At 36.4% G+C, this 13152-nt stretch overlaps 1 protein-coding gene across 10 annotated transcripts in view; it reads left to right on the forward strand.

Moving 5' to 3' along the window:
• The window catches only part of AGFG1 (ArfGAP with FG repeats 1), a 36495-nt gene extending 24996 nt beyond the window's left edge, over positions 1 to 11499 (forward strand). Inside the window, exons 6-15 of one of the 10 annotated variants that reach the window (XM_027464614.3) lie at positions 532 to 651; positions 1278 to 1349; positions 2276 to 2485; positions 3845 to 4028; positions 4697 to 4776; positions 5073 to 5165; positions 7247 to 7294; positions 8697 to 8855; positions 10275 to 10366; positions 10720 to 11499. In XM_027464614.3, the coding sequence (XP_027320415.2) occupies positions 532 to 651; positions 1278 to 1349; positions 2276 to 2485; positions 3845 to 4028; positions 4697 to 4776; positions 5073 to 5165; positions 7247 to 7294; positions 8697 to 8855; positions 10275 to 10366; positions 10720 to 10779 (1118 nt within the window). In that variant the 3' untranslated portion in view covers positions 10780 to 11499. The remainder of the gene's footprint in view (positions 1 to 531; positions 652 to 1277; positions 1350 to 2275; positions 2486 to 3844; positions 4029 to 4696; positions 4777 to 5072; positions 5166 to 7246; positions 7295 to 8696; positions 8856 to 10274; positions 10367 to 10719) is intronic. The other 9 variants (XM_027464615.3, XM_027464620.3, XM_027464617.3 and 6 more) reach the window with 9 other exon arrangements.
• Positions 11500 to 13152: the final 1653 nt, after the last annotated feature.

A 13152-nucleotide genomic window follows, 5' to 3' on the forward strand; every position in this document is an offset into this window, starting at 1 on the left:
TCAGGTGGTACCAAACTATTTTTTTTCTAAGTGGCACTTTGTATATTAGGAATTCAAATTGTCAGTATGTTACAGGAATTACCTTGTAACTTTATTCCTAAAAATAAAAAAAAAAAAATTCAGTTAATCTAAAAACTGTTTTGAAAAGTAGCATTTAAAAACTAGTTTGGGTTCTGCAGGTAAACATCTGGTATTCTGTACGTTTTGGGTTGTTTCTTCCTGACCAAGCACCTCTTCAGACCTTTTAGGGTTAAGGTGAACTGTACTGAATCAAGTCATGCAGTTGTGAGTAGTAGCGTGTGTGAGGAGGAAACAGCATTAACTGATATAGGTCTGTGAAGATGAGTCATGAAAGCTTGTTCCAAAGACAGCTTTTATTTGTAGAATATCATATATAGCTTTCATGTAAAAAGCAATTGCAAGGTAGGACACAACCCTTGGTGGCTGTCATGACCATTAATTCAGTTAATACATCTGTTTCTGTTTGTTTCCCATATCCATTAACATGTTTTGTTCCTTTGCAATTTACAGCGCAGAACTCTGCAAATGCAGGTTTTGCAAACTTTGATGCATTTGGACAGTCTAGTGGCTCGAGTAGTTTTGGAGGTTTCCCCACAGCAAGTCAGTCTTCTTTTCAGCCCCAAAATACAGGTAGAACTCCTAGCACTTTTGATTAATACTTAATTGAAATACTTCTTACCTTTATGTCGGAAGGTACTTAAGCTGAGGTTGTTTCTTGCATCTGCCTGCTTTAATGCAATCAAGCCATCTGAAGCTCTGGGGAAACTCAAAATGAATTCTTTGTTTGTTGTTAATTTCCTTTTTTTCCTAATGCTACTAAGAAGTCTTTTTATGGCACCATGTGTTTATTAGCTCTACACCTGAAATAAATAATAAAAAAAAGTACTGCTTTTGGTAAATACTGAATCACTTGTCACTCTTGTAAGTGAGGGGTTTTGGTAGACCCAAAATCACATCACAGTACCAAAACAAGGGCATCTGTGCAAATGTGTAATAGGTGTACATACTTTGTGTATGTTCTTGTGACTTCATGTGTAGAGCCTATTGCTAAGATTTATTTTTGCTTTCCTTTAATTTGATCATGCTTTAAAACTTTTGCTTGAGTTTACACTTGCTGTTTGTCTAGATCTTTGGCTGACTGACTTTCTTTTCCTTTTTTTTTCTTTTGAGTGTGGTGTCGTTTTAAACTTTTTTTCAAATTTTCTTTCTCCCCTCTTATGTTAACTTTAACCCTCACACAATTTCTGGCTGTCCAGCGTTCAGAACGCTTTCATCTAGCTGCAGTTTTGGTGAATTTACTTCAGCTTTTCCTCTTCAGGCTGTACACAGTAAGTTCCACACAGTGGAAAACTCAGCTTGCTTCATTTTATGCCATTGTAGTATAGCATCGTCATTTCTACTGTTGCGTATGTTTTAACTTCATTGATTAAGCTATTAAAATGTTTCGGTTTTAGAGTATGAGTGGAGTCTTCAACCAGTTGTTGTAGAGTGTGATACATGTAATGGAGTAATTCATTTAAATTTAAGTACGTGACCTGTCTGTATCAAGAAAATTTTTGGATGGTGGAGAGATGGAAGCTCATGGTTTTGTATTTAAACATAAGTTTAGTTAATGTGGATTTTTCCAGTTGATTTACGTATATCTGATGTAAGTAGAAACCCAGTATAAAAACAGCTGTTTTGCATATTCTCTATCTCAACCCTTTTTCTGATTGGATTTAGTCTAAGAATCTGAGAAAAGAGAACAAAACTCTCTAAACTTTAATGTAGAATCATTCTACTTCTGGACTTCTAGGCTGGAATGATGACTGATATCTGAAATGGTCAAGCATATCATACCATTAAGTAAATTCAAGTAGTTCATTAGATACATAACAGAGAACAAAGCTCCAATATTCTGAATATTAAAGGTTCAGACAAATATTTGTTAGTCTAACAAAATATTCCTAAAATTGCTTTAACAGCTGATGGGTAACATGTAGATCTGAAAGACATGAAAGATCAAATTATGAGTGATTTAATCTGGTGAAGCTTTTGTCCCTGATCTGCAGACTGAAAAAGACAATTTTTTTTTTCCTGTTGGCCAAACTTAAATTTGAAGTATAAGGGAAAGGGTCTTATACCTGTGGGATGGGGCAGGGGGAACTTGTTGCCTCAGGTAACTGCAGAGAGGTGGGATTATTGTACCAGCAGTTAACATTGGAGATGCTTCAGAGCTAAATAAAGTATCGATCACATCTAACTTCTGTTACAGGTGGAAGTGCTGGATCAGTGAATGCTAACTTTGCTCACTTTGATAACTTCCCCAAATCCTCCAGTGCTGACTTCGGAGCCTTCAATGCTTCTCAGAGCAACGCAACAGCAACTGGAGCCAGTAAAGCTGCAGTGAATAAACCAAATCTTCAGTCAGCAGACAAATATGCAGCTCTGGCTAATTTAGATAATATCTTCAGTGCAGGGCAAGGTAACTAATTTTATTTTTGACATGCTTATAATGTATGTGTACTTACCACAAGGATGGCTGTGCCTGTCAAGTTGGTAACTATTTAAAAATGTCCTTTCTTTAAATTATGAGTTGAATTTCACATCAATATATCCTTAATGTGTAAGAAATTAAAGCTTGAGATTTTTTTTAAGGCCTTACTCCAAAAGGATGTCATCAGAAGGCTGCTTGTTAGGAATCTAATTGATATCAAGATGAATAACTGTCTAAATGAGTCATACAGCAACGCACATATATACACATTCAAATACATATAAATATAAAAAAACTTAGCTCAAATATATTTATATAAAAAGCTATGGTGAAGGCTCTCAAGTGGAGAGCTGCAGTTGTTGCAAAGAATTGCCAGAGTAACTGTCGTACCTCTCTGCCACAAAAAGGTTTTGCTTTACTATTTTATAAGCTAGGAGCATTGATATTCTTACAATAAAATTTTTTTTTTGTATGTGTGCGCTAAAGAAGTGCTGTCTAAAAAGTAGCTTGAATTTCACTAGTGTTCAGATCAGTTTTACTCTGTATATTGCTGGAACAGTAAAGTTGCATCAGCTGCCAAACAGTGTGGCCTAATACGATATGTGGCTTTGTTGGTCTTGTTCACAAATGTATAGGCACCTCAAGGTTTCTGCTTGGTTTTGATTAAAGTTCATTGGCAGTGAACACCAGTTCTGACAAAACTAGAGTTCAAGTTATTTTCAGCACAGATACAAAACTCAACTTCACTCTCAATTCAGTGCTAGCCTACCCAAGACTGCATTGTCAAGACACTGCCTCCATGGTTTAGCAATCTTTTTGAAGGACTACAGATAAGGTGTAGGGATCAAATAAAGGTCACCTCTTCTAGTAGAAAGCTCCACTGGCTTTGTGAGATCTTGTGGAATCACTTGGTGCTGTAAGAATAGTCCTTTGAGTCCATTTTCTCTGTAGAAAGTGAAGTAGCATCAGCATCTCTTTCAGTGTTTGGAAATGTATATTCAGGAGATGTGAAGTTGTATTAATCATGAGAAGAAATTCTAACTTATCTTTGCAAGTGGTATGTGAAAATTTGTGTTGGTGTATAATGTAGAGCTTTGTTCTGTAACAAAAAGACACACCTTCAAATATGTTTTATCTTCTGATTGAAAATGACAGTAGTATTGAGTCTTCTCAGGGAAACTGGACGCTCTTTGGAACTGCAGAGTATCTAGAGAAGCGTGTCACTTCTGCATGCCATAGTTTGTATTGAGTATAAGTCTGAAAATGAAATCTGTATGTTAGTACTCAACATCAGTAGGGCAGAAAGTGAAACCTTAATCTCTTTTAATCTGTATTCTCTCTTTCTAGGTGGTAGTGAGCAAGGAAGTGGCTTCAGTACAGTAGTGTCAGCATCAGGAGGTCCTGCTTTGTCGGCCCCAAATCAATCAAGTGCATCTTCAGACAAGTATGCAGCTCTAGCAGAATTAGACAGCGTGTTCAGCTCCACAGCAACCTCTAGTAATGCATATACTTCCACCAGTAATGTCAGCAGGTACTTTTTGTTAGACATAATTGTGACTTTCTTCATAGACTTAAACAATATGCGGAGAAGTATCTCAAAGTTGTTTCTTAAACTTGTTTCCAATTTTATCAAAAACTGAGGAAATGTTAGATGTTTAGAAGCACTATTGAAACTGCATCCTGTGTTTTAAATACTAGTACTGTATGATGATATAAAGCAGTCAGCAGAATGCTCTGTGCACCTTTCTAGTTGTTATATGCTGAACCTGTTAGATGGTAACACTTATGTACAGATTATTTGCATACATACCAAAAATCATAGCATCATCCCTAGCAAAATGTTAATCTAATATTTTTGATGTAAAGATTAGCAGTGGCTTCTTTCTAGATCATTAGGGTACTAAACACTAAATGTCTCTTAACACTTCCTGGTATTGCAAGTGCCCCCTAACGATTTTGATTTGCAACCTTATACTTATGACCTCTGTTCAATATTCTTTCTCTTGCTGTTGGTGGAGAGGACTTTTCATTGCTCAGCAGTAGTTATCTCTGATGCTGGCGTCATTGAATTATAATGCACATTGCAAACTGTGTGTAAGCATTCCTTTTTCTTTTTTTATATGCTGACAATAAATGTAAGTTGTATTTAATTGTTAAACAAGCAATTCTGACTGTCCTGAATGTATGAATTATTTTCAGCAATGCTTTTGGAACAGTACCTGTGGCTGCTACTGCACAGACACAACCTGTATCTTCAAGCGTGCCTGCTCCATTTGGAGGTATGTAAGTGTTACTAACACCTTTCACGGACTCTAAGCAAGCAGCTTATTAATTTTTAATTGATAGTGCTGTAGTGTGACACTACGTATAATGAAGTTACCACAGGACACCAAAAAGTACTGTTGTTTGTGCATGTGTTGCATTTCAAATTAAGTATTTCATTATTGATTACTAAGTTTCCAAGAAATTGTATAGATACTTACATATCTCTATCTAAAGGTATTATAAACCTAATATGACTAAGACTGGCTATTTTTAAAAGGCTTTATTAAATACAATGTTTTTAATCTTTCAGCAACACCTTCCACAAATCCATTTGTAGCTGCCCCTGTTGCCCCAGTGGCACCTTCAACAAATCCATTCCAGACCAATAGCCGAGGAACAACAGGTTAGGAAAAAGAAAAAGCAACCCTGTGCTTGTGAAACTCTTCAGGGCTTGCATTGATTCTTTGTTCATGGCTGTGTAATTTTTCTTAAAGGCTTTTTGTGTTACCTGTCTTTAGAGGTGTGTGTGTGTTCAATGTAGAGTATGATATTTATGAATAGCTTACCTTTGCTTTCTTTGTGTGGTGTTATATGATATTTTTGTTGGGTTGAGGACACCAGTTTTCTGTTTCTGGTCCAGTCCTAGAATTACAGACTGTGTGGCCATGAAAAAAGTCAAAATGATCCGTTAAGATGTTTTAATACTACCTATCTGGTAATACATAGGCTATTGAATAGCTTAGTAATGTGCAAGATTATTACTTTTTAGCTTTGAAGCATGCTTCACAGCAGGTTGCCCTGAAGTCAGGGATCTTGAAAGCCTTGCTGCCAAGCTGATACACTTGATTTTTTTTCTTTCTTTTGTTCCAAGTCCTGAAAGCCCTCAAAACTGAGGTTGTCAGAGCTGGAGTTAAAACCAGGAAAGGTGAAGTTCTGGACTGTTAGCTTTTTGCAAGTTCTCTTATTCAGTGCCTTATCTAAAGAACATGAAGCGGATTAACATGGAAGGGACAGACAGTGGAATGTTTCAAAATGTGCCTAGATTGGGACAAATAACTATACAGTAGAGCAGAAAAAACTGAAGCTTTAGATTACAATCTTTAATTTAGAATTATTTAGGATCCAGTTAAAATTAATACACGAAAGAATGTCAAGTTAATGTTGTATATTTTATAGAAATTTTTGGGGTGGATTTGGGAAAGAAAAACATCCTGGAGTATACTTCATTAAAGTCTGTTTTAAACAGACTTTAAACTTGAACTTTGCAACAAACTGGAAGATCTAACTCCACTTTACCTGAAATTTATGTAAGTCATACAAAGCCTATATGCTGAGGCTAAACTGTATTAGAAATAAAACTTGGTTTCAAGAAGCACAGGAAGACATTCATTCAGGCTAATATGAAAATGGTCACGTTGACAGAATCGGTAATGGATTGAAATGAATGCATAGGTTGAAACAGCAGGTGAATTGATGTCCTTTATATTATTCCCTTGCATAAATAAGAAAATGTACATTTAAATACAATCTTTACGCTCATGACTTATATTAATTTTCTGGGGCAGGATTCTATGGAATTATAATTCATTCACAAAACTCAATCACTTATTTAAAAAAAAACTCTTTAAAGCATTGATCTTTGGATTTTAATTAATCCTGTCTTTAAACGGGAAAACTAGTAGAATACACTGCTAAACTTGGCCGCTTTTATCTGCTAATTGGGCTTCCACAGGCTTAAATCTGCTTATGTATGCATTTTAACAGAGTTGTGCTTTGTTCAGAGCTCTAGGTAGGCTGAATGAAACAGAGTTAAAATTGAATTGATCCGATTCACATCCTCTGCTAAAATGAATTTGGTTTTAAGTCCCTTTTGAGATATTCAGCTATTTAATGAGGGAAATAAGTTAAGCTACATAATAGTTTACCTCACTTTATCACTTATCGCTAACTGTGCTATCTTGGATCATCTTTAAGAACTCGTAGCCTTTAGAAGCAGCATTCTCGGACTATGAAGGAAGTTACTTCAATATGTCCCTCCTCCCAATGGCAACATATGAAAGATAACCGGATTAATGCTCTTCAGATAAATTTATTTGAATGTGGCAACTCTGTCCTTCCATCTTCTAAGCTGCTTTTTTTGGCTCGCAGAGTTTCTAACGCTTTCAGCTATAGTGTTCTGTACTAGATAAGAGAATGTGGCTGTAGGTAATGATAATACCCAACTGATTTCAATGTAAGTTACAAACTTGTAGCTTGTCCTTTTATGCTAAACTTTCTTTCTGCATGGACTCTATTTATTACTAGGGAGGTCTGGTTTGTAGCATTTATTTCTAATGGCTTTCTTAATGTAATATATCACTGGTTGTGCTATGGCTGAATGGTTTGCTGTGTGTGTGAGTATATTTATAAAGTTATCTAAGAAATTACTGTTCAAATGCGTATAAATGATTTGACATTGTCTGGTCTCTTTGTGGCTTCCATAAGGCCTCTCGGGAGCAATGCACTCTCACATATTTCCTCACGCTCACTTTGGTAGGTGGCCACATTTGGTATCAAGTTTCTTGTGGCTAATTGTACTTGCTTGTAAAAGCTTATTGGCAGCTATCTGGTTCTCTGCACGTAGAATTTCAGACTTTCCATGTTTTAAAAATGGAGTGGGTATGGGTATCTGGCGACTGGGCAAAGGGAGAGAGGAGCTTAGAAATGTATTAAGCAACTAAAACAAAACCATTATTGGCATCCTCCATGGACACAATAGAATGCTAACAAGTTGAGTGACTCCTGTAGCTTGTGCTAGTAGTTTGCCTTTTGGGATATCCCAAGTTGTTACTCAATTTGTTGTGCTTTTGTTTGTTCTAGCAAGTCTTCCTGATGAGTAGCTGCTTTGCTAATTTTAACTTAAAACAATGTTAGTACATTAGTTTTGTGTGTACTTTGTCAGCGGTTTGTGTGTATAATGTCTTGCCCTTGAGTACTTTGGGGGTAAACTTTTCAACTGATGATTTAAACTATATTTATTTAAAAACAAGGATTTTGTATTGTTGGGTTTGTGTAAAATCTAACATCTGGCAGTTCAAAAGAACAGTTCTGTCTAAGTTGGACTAGAAAAAAATGCTTGGTGTCTGTATTTGTACCAAAAAGCCTTCTATAGTCTTCTCCCTACAACAATAACTCCCAAAACACTGAATAATGGTTTTGTTACTACATCCTGTGTACATTGAGAGTATACATACCACTCGATGTGCTCCTGTTTTTGCTGGAGGCATGTAGAATTGCATATGTGCTGTATGTTCTTTTACTTGAAATGTTTCAGCAGAGAATCAGATGACAAGATTTTGTTTGGTTTGTTTGTTTTAAGTCTTACTTCAACAGTAAGAGAGTTTGCACTAGGAACTTTATGTGCAAATTAATGTGCATGATGAGAGATTTCCTTTAAAGTGATACATAGGATGGGATTGTGAGAGGGATGCATGTATCCCTTAGGATTTTTTTTTTACTTGTAACTTCCTGTAATGCAGCTTGTAACATAGGAAGATATTGCCATGCTTTTCTCAGTAGAGAAAAAGAGGGGCTTACGCTGCCTGAAAGTGCTTGCTTCTGATGTGTGCAGACTTTTTTTTTTACCAGAAAAACCTCAGGCGAAATATTTGATATCAAGAATATGGAAGAGGTCTTTCCAGAAAGTATATCTGAATGTGCTGGATCAAGCACGTTTTAAATTATTCTGTTTATTTTTTTAAAGTGCAGAAGTAAGTTAAGCACCTCATTTCTGGTGATCCAAGGTAACAAATCAGTTCAGTGGCTGTAGGATTTAAACATAACTTTTGTGTGGTCACTGAGGCATTAAGAGACCCTTAACATGGCTTTATTGTAATGTCTTATGAAAAGAAGTTATCTTCTGTAAATAACTTAATGCTGTTTTTTTTCCTACCAGCAGCAACATTTGGTACTGCATCCATGAGCATGCCTGCAGGATTTGGAACTCCTGCCTCCTACAGTCTTCCTACTAGTTTTAGTGGCAACTTCCAGCAGCCCACATTCCCGACCCAGGCAGCTTTCCCCCAACAGACTGCTTTTGGTCAGCAGCCAAATGGTAGGTCTACATCCTTTAGATAATCTTGTTTAAATCAGAAACATGGAGAAAATGATTTGACTCTGTCAGCAACAAGGGGTGCATATTTATTTCTGTATGAACTTTCTAATTATATTGGTGAGAGGTTCCCCTCACACAACAGTTTTGGCTCTGTAGCTGAGCTTTCAGGCTTGACTGTGTGCAGCGATGTAACAAACTTCACCATAATTTGATACTAAAACTATAAGTGTTCAAAGGCCTAAAAGGTTTAGTCGCAAGAATTGTTTTGTCTTCATTTGGGAGTGTCTGCATCAGATAATGCTTTCGCTAACTTTCAGAAAGCAGACACAAGAAAACCAGAATGTACTTTCTCCCAAAATTTATATGATAAAATAAACATTGAAAAAAAGCACATGTAGAAGTTGAGAATTGAGTAGTTATGAACAGCTGAAAATAAAAAGATCAGCTATGTTGTTTTTATACTTACATACGTGATGGTTTCTTACTGTACATTTTTTACAAGTTTTCTACTATTAAGAAACTTAGCTTTTTGATATTCATATGTGTCATGTTAAACTTTTATAATCAGTTCTCCAGAGCTCTGCAGCACAGTACTCCTGGACTTTAGCTCGAAGATGCAATAACTAATATATCTGAAGTAGCCATGTTGTCAAGTGTCATCTTAAGAGTGCACTGTTAATGATGACATTAATAGAAAAGCAGTCATCTATTGAAGCAGTGTTGTAGAGAAGACAGGCAGCTATACTTTAGGCTTGTTACCTACGCGAGTGTAAACTTTGTTGCAGACACATATAATTTACATGGCTGTTAGTTAACTAAACTTTTTAGAGCTGTGAAGATAAAGAAGTGATGTATCTGCTTCATTCTATCAGTTTGACTGTGCACTGAGGCAGATTAAAGTGTTTGTGTGGTTGTACAGCTGAAGTGTGAGGCAGTAGCTTCTAGATGAGAATGATTTTAAGAGCTTGGTTTTCCAAATTTGTGAACAGAGGCAAGCTCTGAGCCAAAGTTGGTTCTGGTTTTCTTATTGTTTTCATTGCTTTTCATCTGGAACATTCAAAGTTCTTCCTGAACTTCAGACTTTTAGTCTACAAATTTTTTCTGCATTCAGGCTACTTTGCTGGGAGGGGGAGGAGAGAGACAGACTGCATTGAATTGGGAACTGATCTTGCTAGTACCTATAATGTTTCTTGAACTGAGACTATATGTGTCTGCAAGAAGTCCTAGTATAAATAGATTGAGCTGTTAAGTGAAAGCTTTGTGCTTAAAAGCTCTTATCCTGCATGAACAATGTAGTATTGTGAGTCCTGCTGATTGGTGCAGTCCAAGCTTCCACTTGCTTTTGTTTTGGAGCTGCAGCAAAGATCTCTATGTAGACTGGTTACTAGTGTTAATGTTTTCCACTGTTATCTCTTGAAGGAGCAGGTTTTGCTGCATTTGGACAGGCAAAGCCTGTAGTAACTCCTTTTGGACAAGTTGCAGCTGTTGGAGTATCTAGTAACCCTTTTATGGTGAGTGAGTTGTTGCATGATATTAATAACTTCTGTATGTCTGAAGATACATAATCTGTAACAATTATAGAGCTGCATGATATTTTTTTGCTTCAAATAAGGGAAGGCAGCATGTGAATCTCCTAAATGCAATTCAATATAATGATGACATGGCATTTGTAAGGCTTCTCAAATTTAAACGGAGGTATTTATATACCATGCTCTTACAACAGTATCACTTCAAAGAAAAACACACAAAAAACTCCAATGTAAAATAAATATCCTAAGAAGTTGTTTACCATTTTACGTACACTGTATTTATAATTGTGATTCAGAAAAAAGTCTTAAATATGTCTTTTTTCATTTTCTCCCAGGCTGGTGCACCAACAGGACAATTCCCAACAGGAAGCTCATCAACCAACCCTTTCTTATAGCCTTATAGACACTTTACCCAAAAGAACTCTTATGTGGTCACATAACATCTCTGCGCCTCTTGCACTGTTGTCTTGTTTCACTGATATTAGCTTTAAACAAAAAAGAAGTCTTTAAGAAGTTAAAATAAAAGCCTGCTTTGTGTACCTTTGGGGGGGGAAAACACACACAAACACGAAAAAACAAACACAAAAAAACAAGCCCCCCCAAACAAAGAAAATCAACACCCCCTCCCCTCCACACACACACACACCTCTCCCCAGGTAATAATGTGCAAAACAGAGGGCTGTGGTAACATCCTTGAACCTGTGAACTGGCAGGTAAAAAGTAGCGGTATCATGTATATTAAAATTGGCTAATAAGTTATTGCAGATACCACGTTCATTATGCTGCAGTACTGTACATATTTTTCTTAGAAAATAGCTATTTGTGCATATCAGTATTTGTAACTTTAACACATTGTTATGTGGAAAATGTTACTGGGAAATAGATCAGCCACTTTAAGGTGCTGTTGTATCTCTTGGAATGAATGAGCTACATCATTTTAACCATTGGTATTGGAAGTCATGAAGTTAAATTGAAGGTTTGTTTCCTTTCCTAAGAGCTCTTCTATTTATACATGCCTAAATCTCTAATGTTAGAGGGATACCTGTCTGCATAATAAAGCTGATCATGTTTTGCTACAGTTTGCAGGTGAAAAAAAATAAATATTAGGAAAAAGATTGTGTAGCTTTATTTCTGTGCAATAACATTTTATTGGGTTAGAATGTTCATACTGTGAATCTCATACACAAATGAGTTACCAAAAGTGATATGCTCAAAGGTGATTTAAGCTTAATTTTCACATCCCTCAGTTTTAGCTACATTTTGACCTTGTGATTAAGCCTGCTGTTCTCACTCTAGTGAAGTGACTTATCTAACAGGAAACTTGAGTTACTCTGACAGGATACCTGTGTAATGAAGGACACAAAGTCACTGATAGTGACTTGAAAAAAGGTTAACTACTAAAAGATACAATTGTGGGTAGCTAATGATGGAGTCTTTGAACATGACTTAGTTGTGAGCAGAATGGTATGTGTAATAGCAGGCCAAGGTACAACAAATGGACTAGTGCTCATTTTATTAAAAATGCACATATGTTAGTAAGATATCCTGTGGAATGTTAATTTATTGTTCGTTTTTTTTTATTTACTGGAATATTCCCTGTCATACTAGAGTAGCATCTGTAGAGGAGTGAATGTGTGGCTTGCCTAATCCTTAATAGGGAAGTTGCAACAAGTGTACGTTTATCAAAGTAGTCAGTGGTAGGTTTTAAACATTTAATTTGGCTTAAGTTCAAGTGTAATACCACAGCTAAGCAATTAATGTGAACATTGTGAATACAAGGACTTCAAGCTTCTGGCCAGTTGAAGAATAAAGATCTAACAGTTTTCAAAATAACAGGAATAAATGGGATCAGTTTATTACAGATATTTGAGAAAATGGTGTGGAAGCCAGTTTGAGACAAGTGGGAGAATTCCTGAAGGTAAGAAACTTTATTTGTAACTGCCTGCCTGAATGCTAGATATGCTTATTTCCAGGGGAACTGAAAGGCTTGATCGTTGCTTGTTTAATACTCTTATGCCAGGGCTGCAGACTGATGTTGTCTGCCTGTGGAAAATGGTGGTTTCCGTGTTAACTTCTTCTGAAGCTTTGGAGATCCCAAAGGACAAGCAGACATAACAGATTGCTTCTAGTAGTATTCCAAACTTAAAGGTCTGTTCTGTCCTGTTGATGTATTTCAAGTTAAAGAGACTTGGAGTCTTGCTTGTTCTTCCGACTATAGCTGGCTGGATGTGGAGTAGTGTGTGTGTCTTAATTCCTGAGACCCTTTGGGGAATTCATAGGCAAACCCCCCAGCAACTACACTTTTTTTCAGGGTGTTAGTGATGCCCTCACCAGTATAATATAAATAGCTGTATTTCTCTGTTGTTGACATCTGTTTTGGAATAATGAAACAGGAATGCAGTAAAGAATGGGAATCTTCAAGGGTTTAGAAGGAATTGTGGAAGACTTAAATACACTTATTGCAGAGAGCTGAATGTCTCATCAATGAGATGAAGACCATACTGTGGAAGGGGAACAATCCTGTGCTCCCTGAATTTCTAAATTGATGTAAACTAGGATTTGGACAAATTATTCTGACCTAAGTGAAGCTGTTTGCTGCTAAAAGATACTGGAATTCATTTAAATATGCAAGGCTGCATATTTAAAATTATGCTGCAGAAATGTCTTATTTTTCCATTACTAGCTTGAACGCGTAAAAGGCTGCCAATTCTTACTTTATACATCACCACACCAGTTTAGTGTACACTTGCTAACTTCATCAAACTCCA

The sequence above is a fragment of the Anas platyrhynchos genome, chromosome 9 (assembly GCF_047663525.1).
Source record: "Anas platyrhynchos isolate ZD024472 breed Pekin duck chromosome 9, IASCAAS_PekinDuck_T2T, whole genome shotgun sequence".
NCBI lineage: Eukaryota > Metazoa > Chordata > Aves > Anseriformes > Anatidae > Anas > Anas platyrhynchos.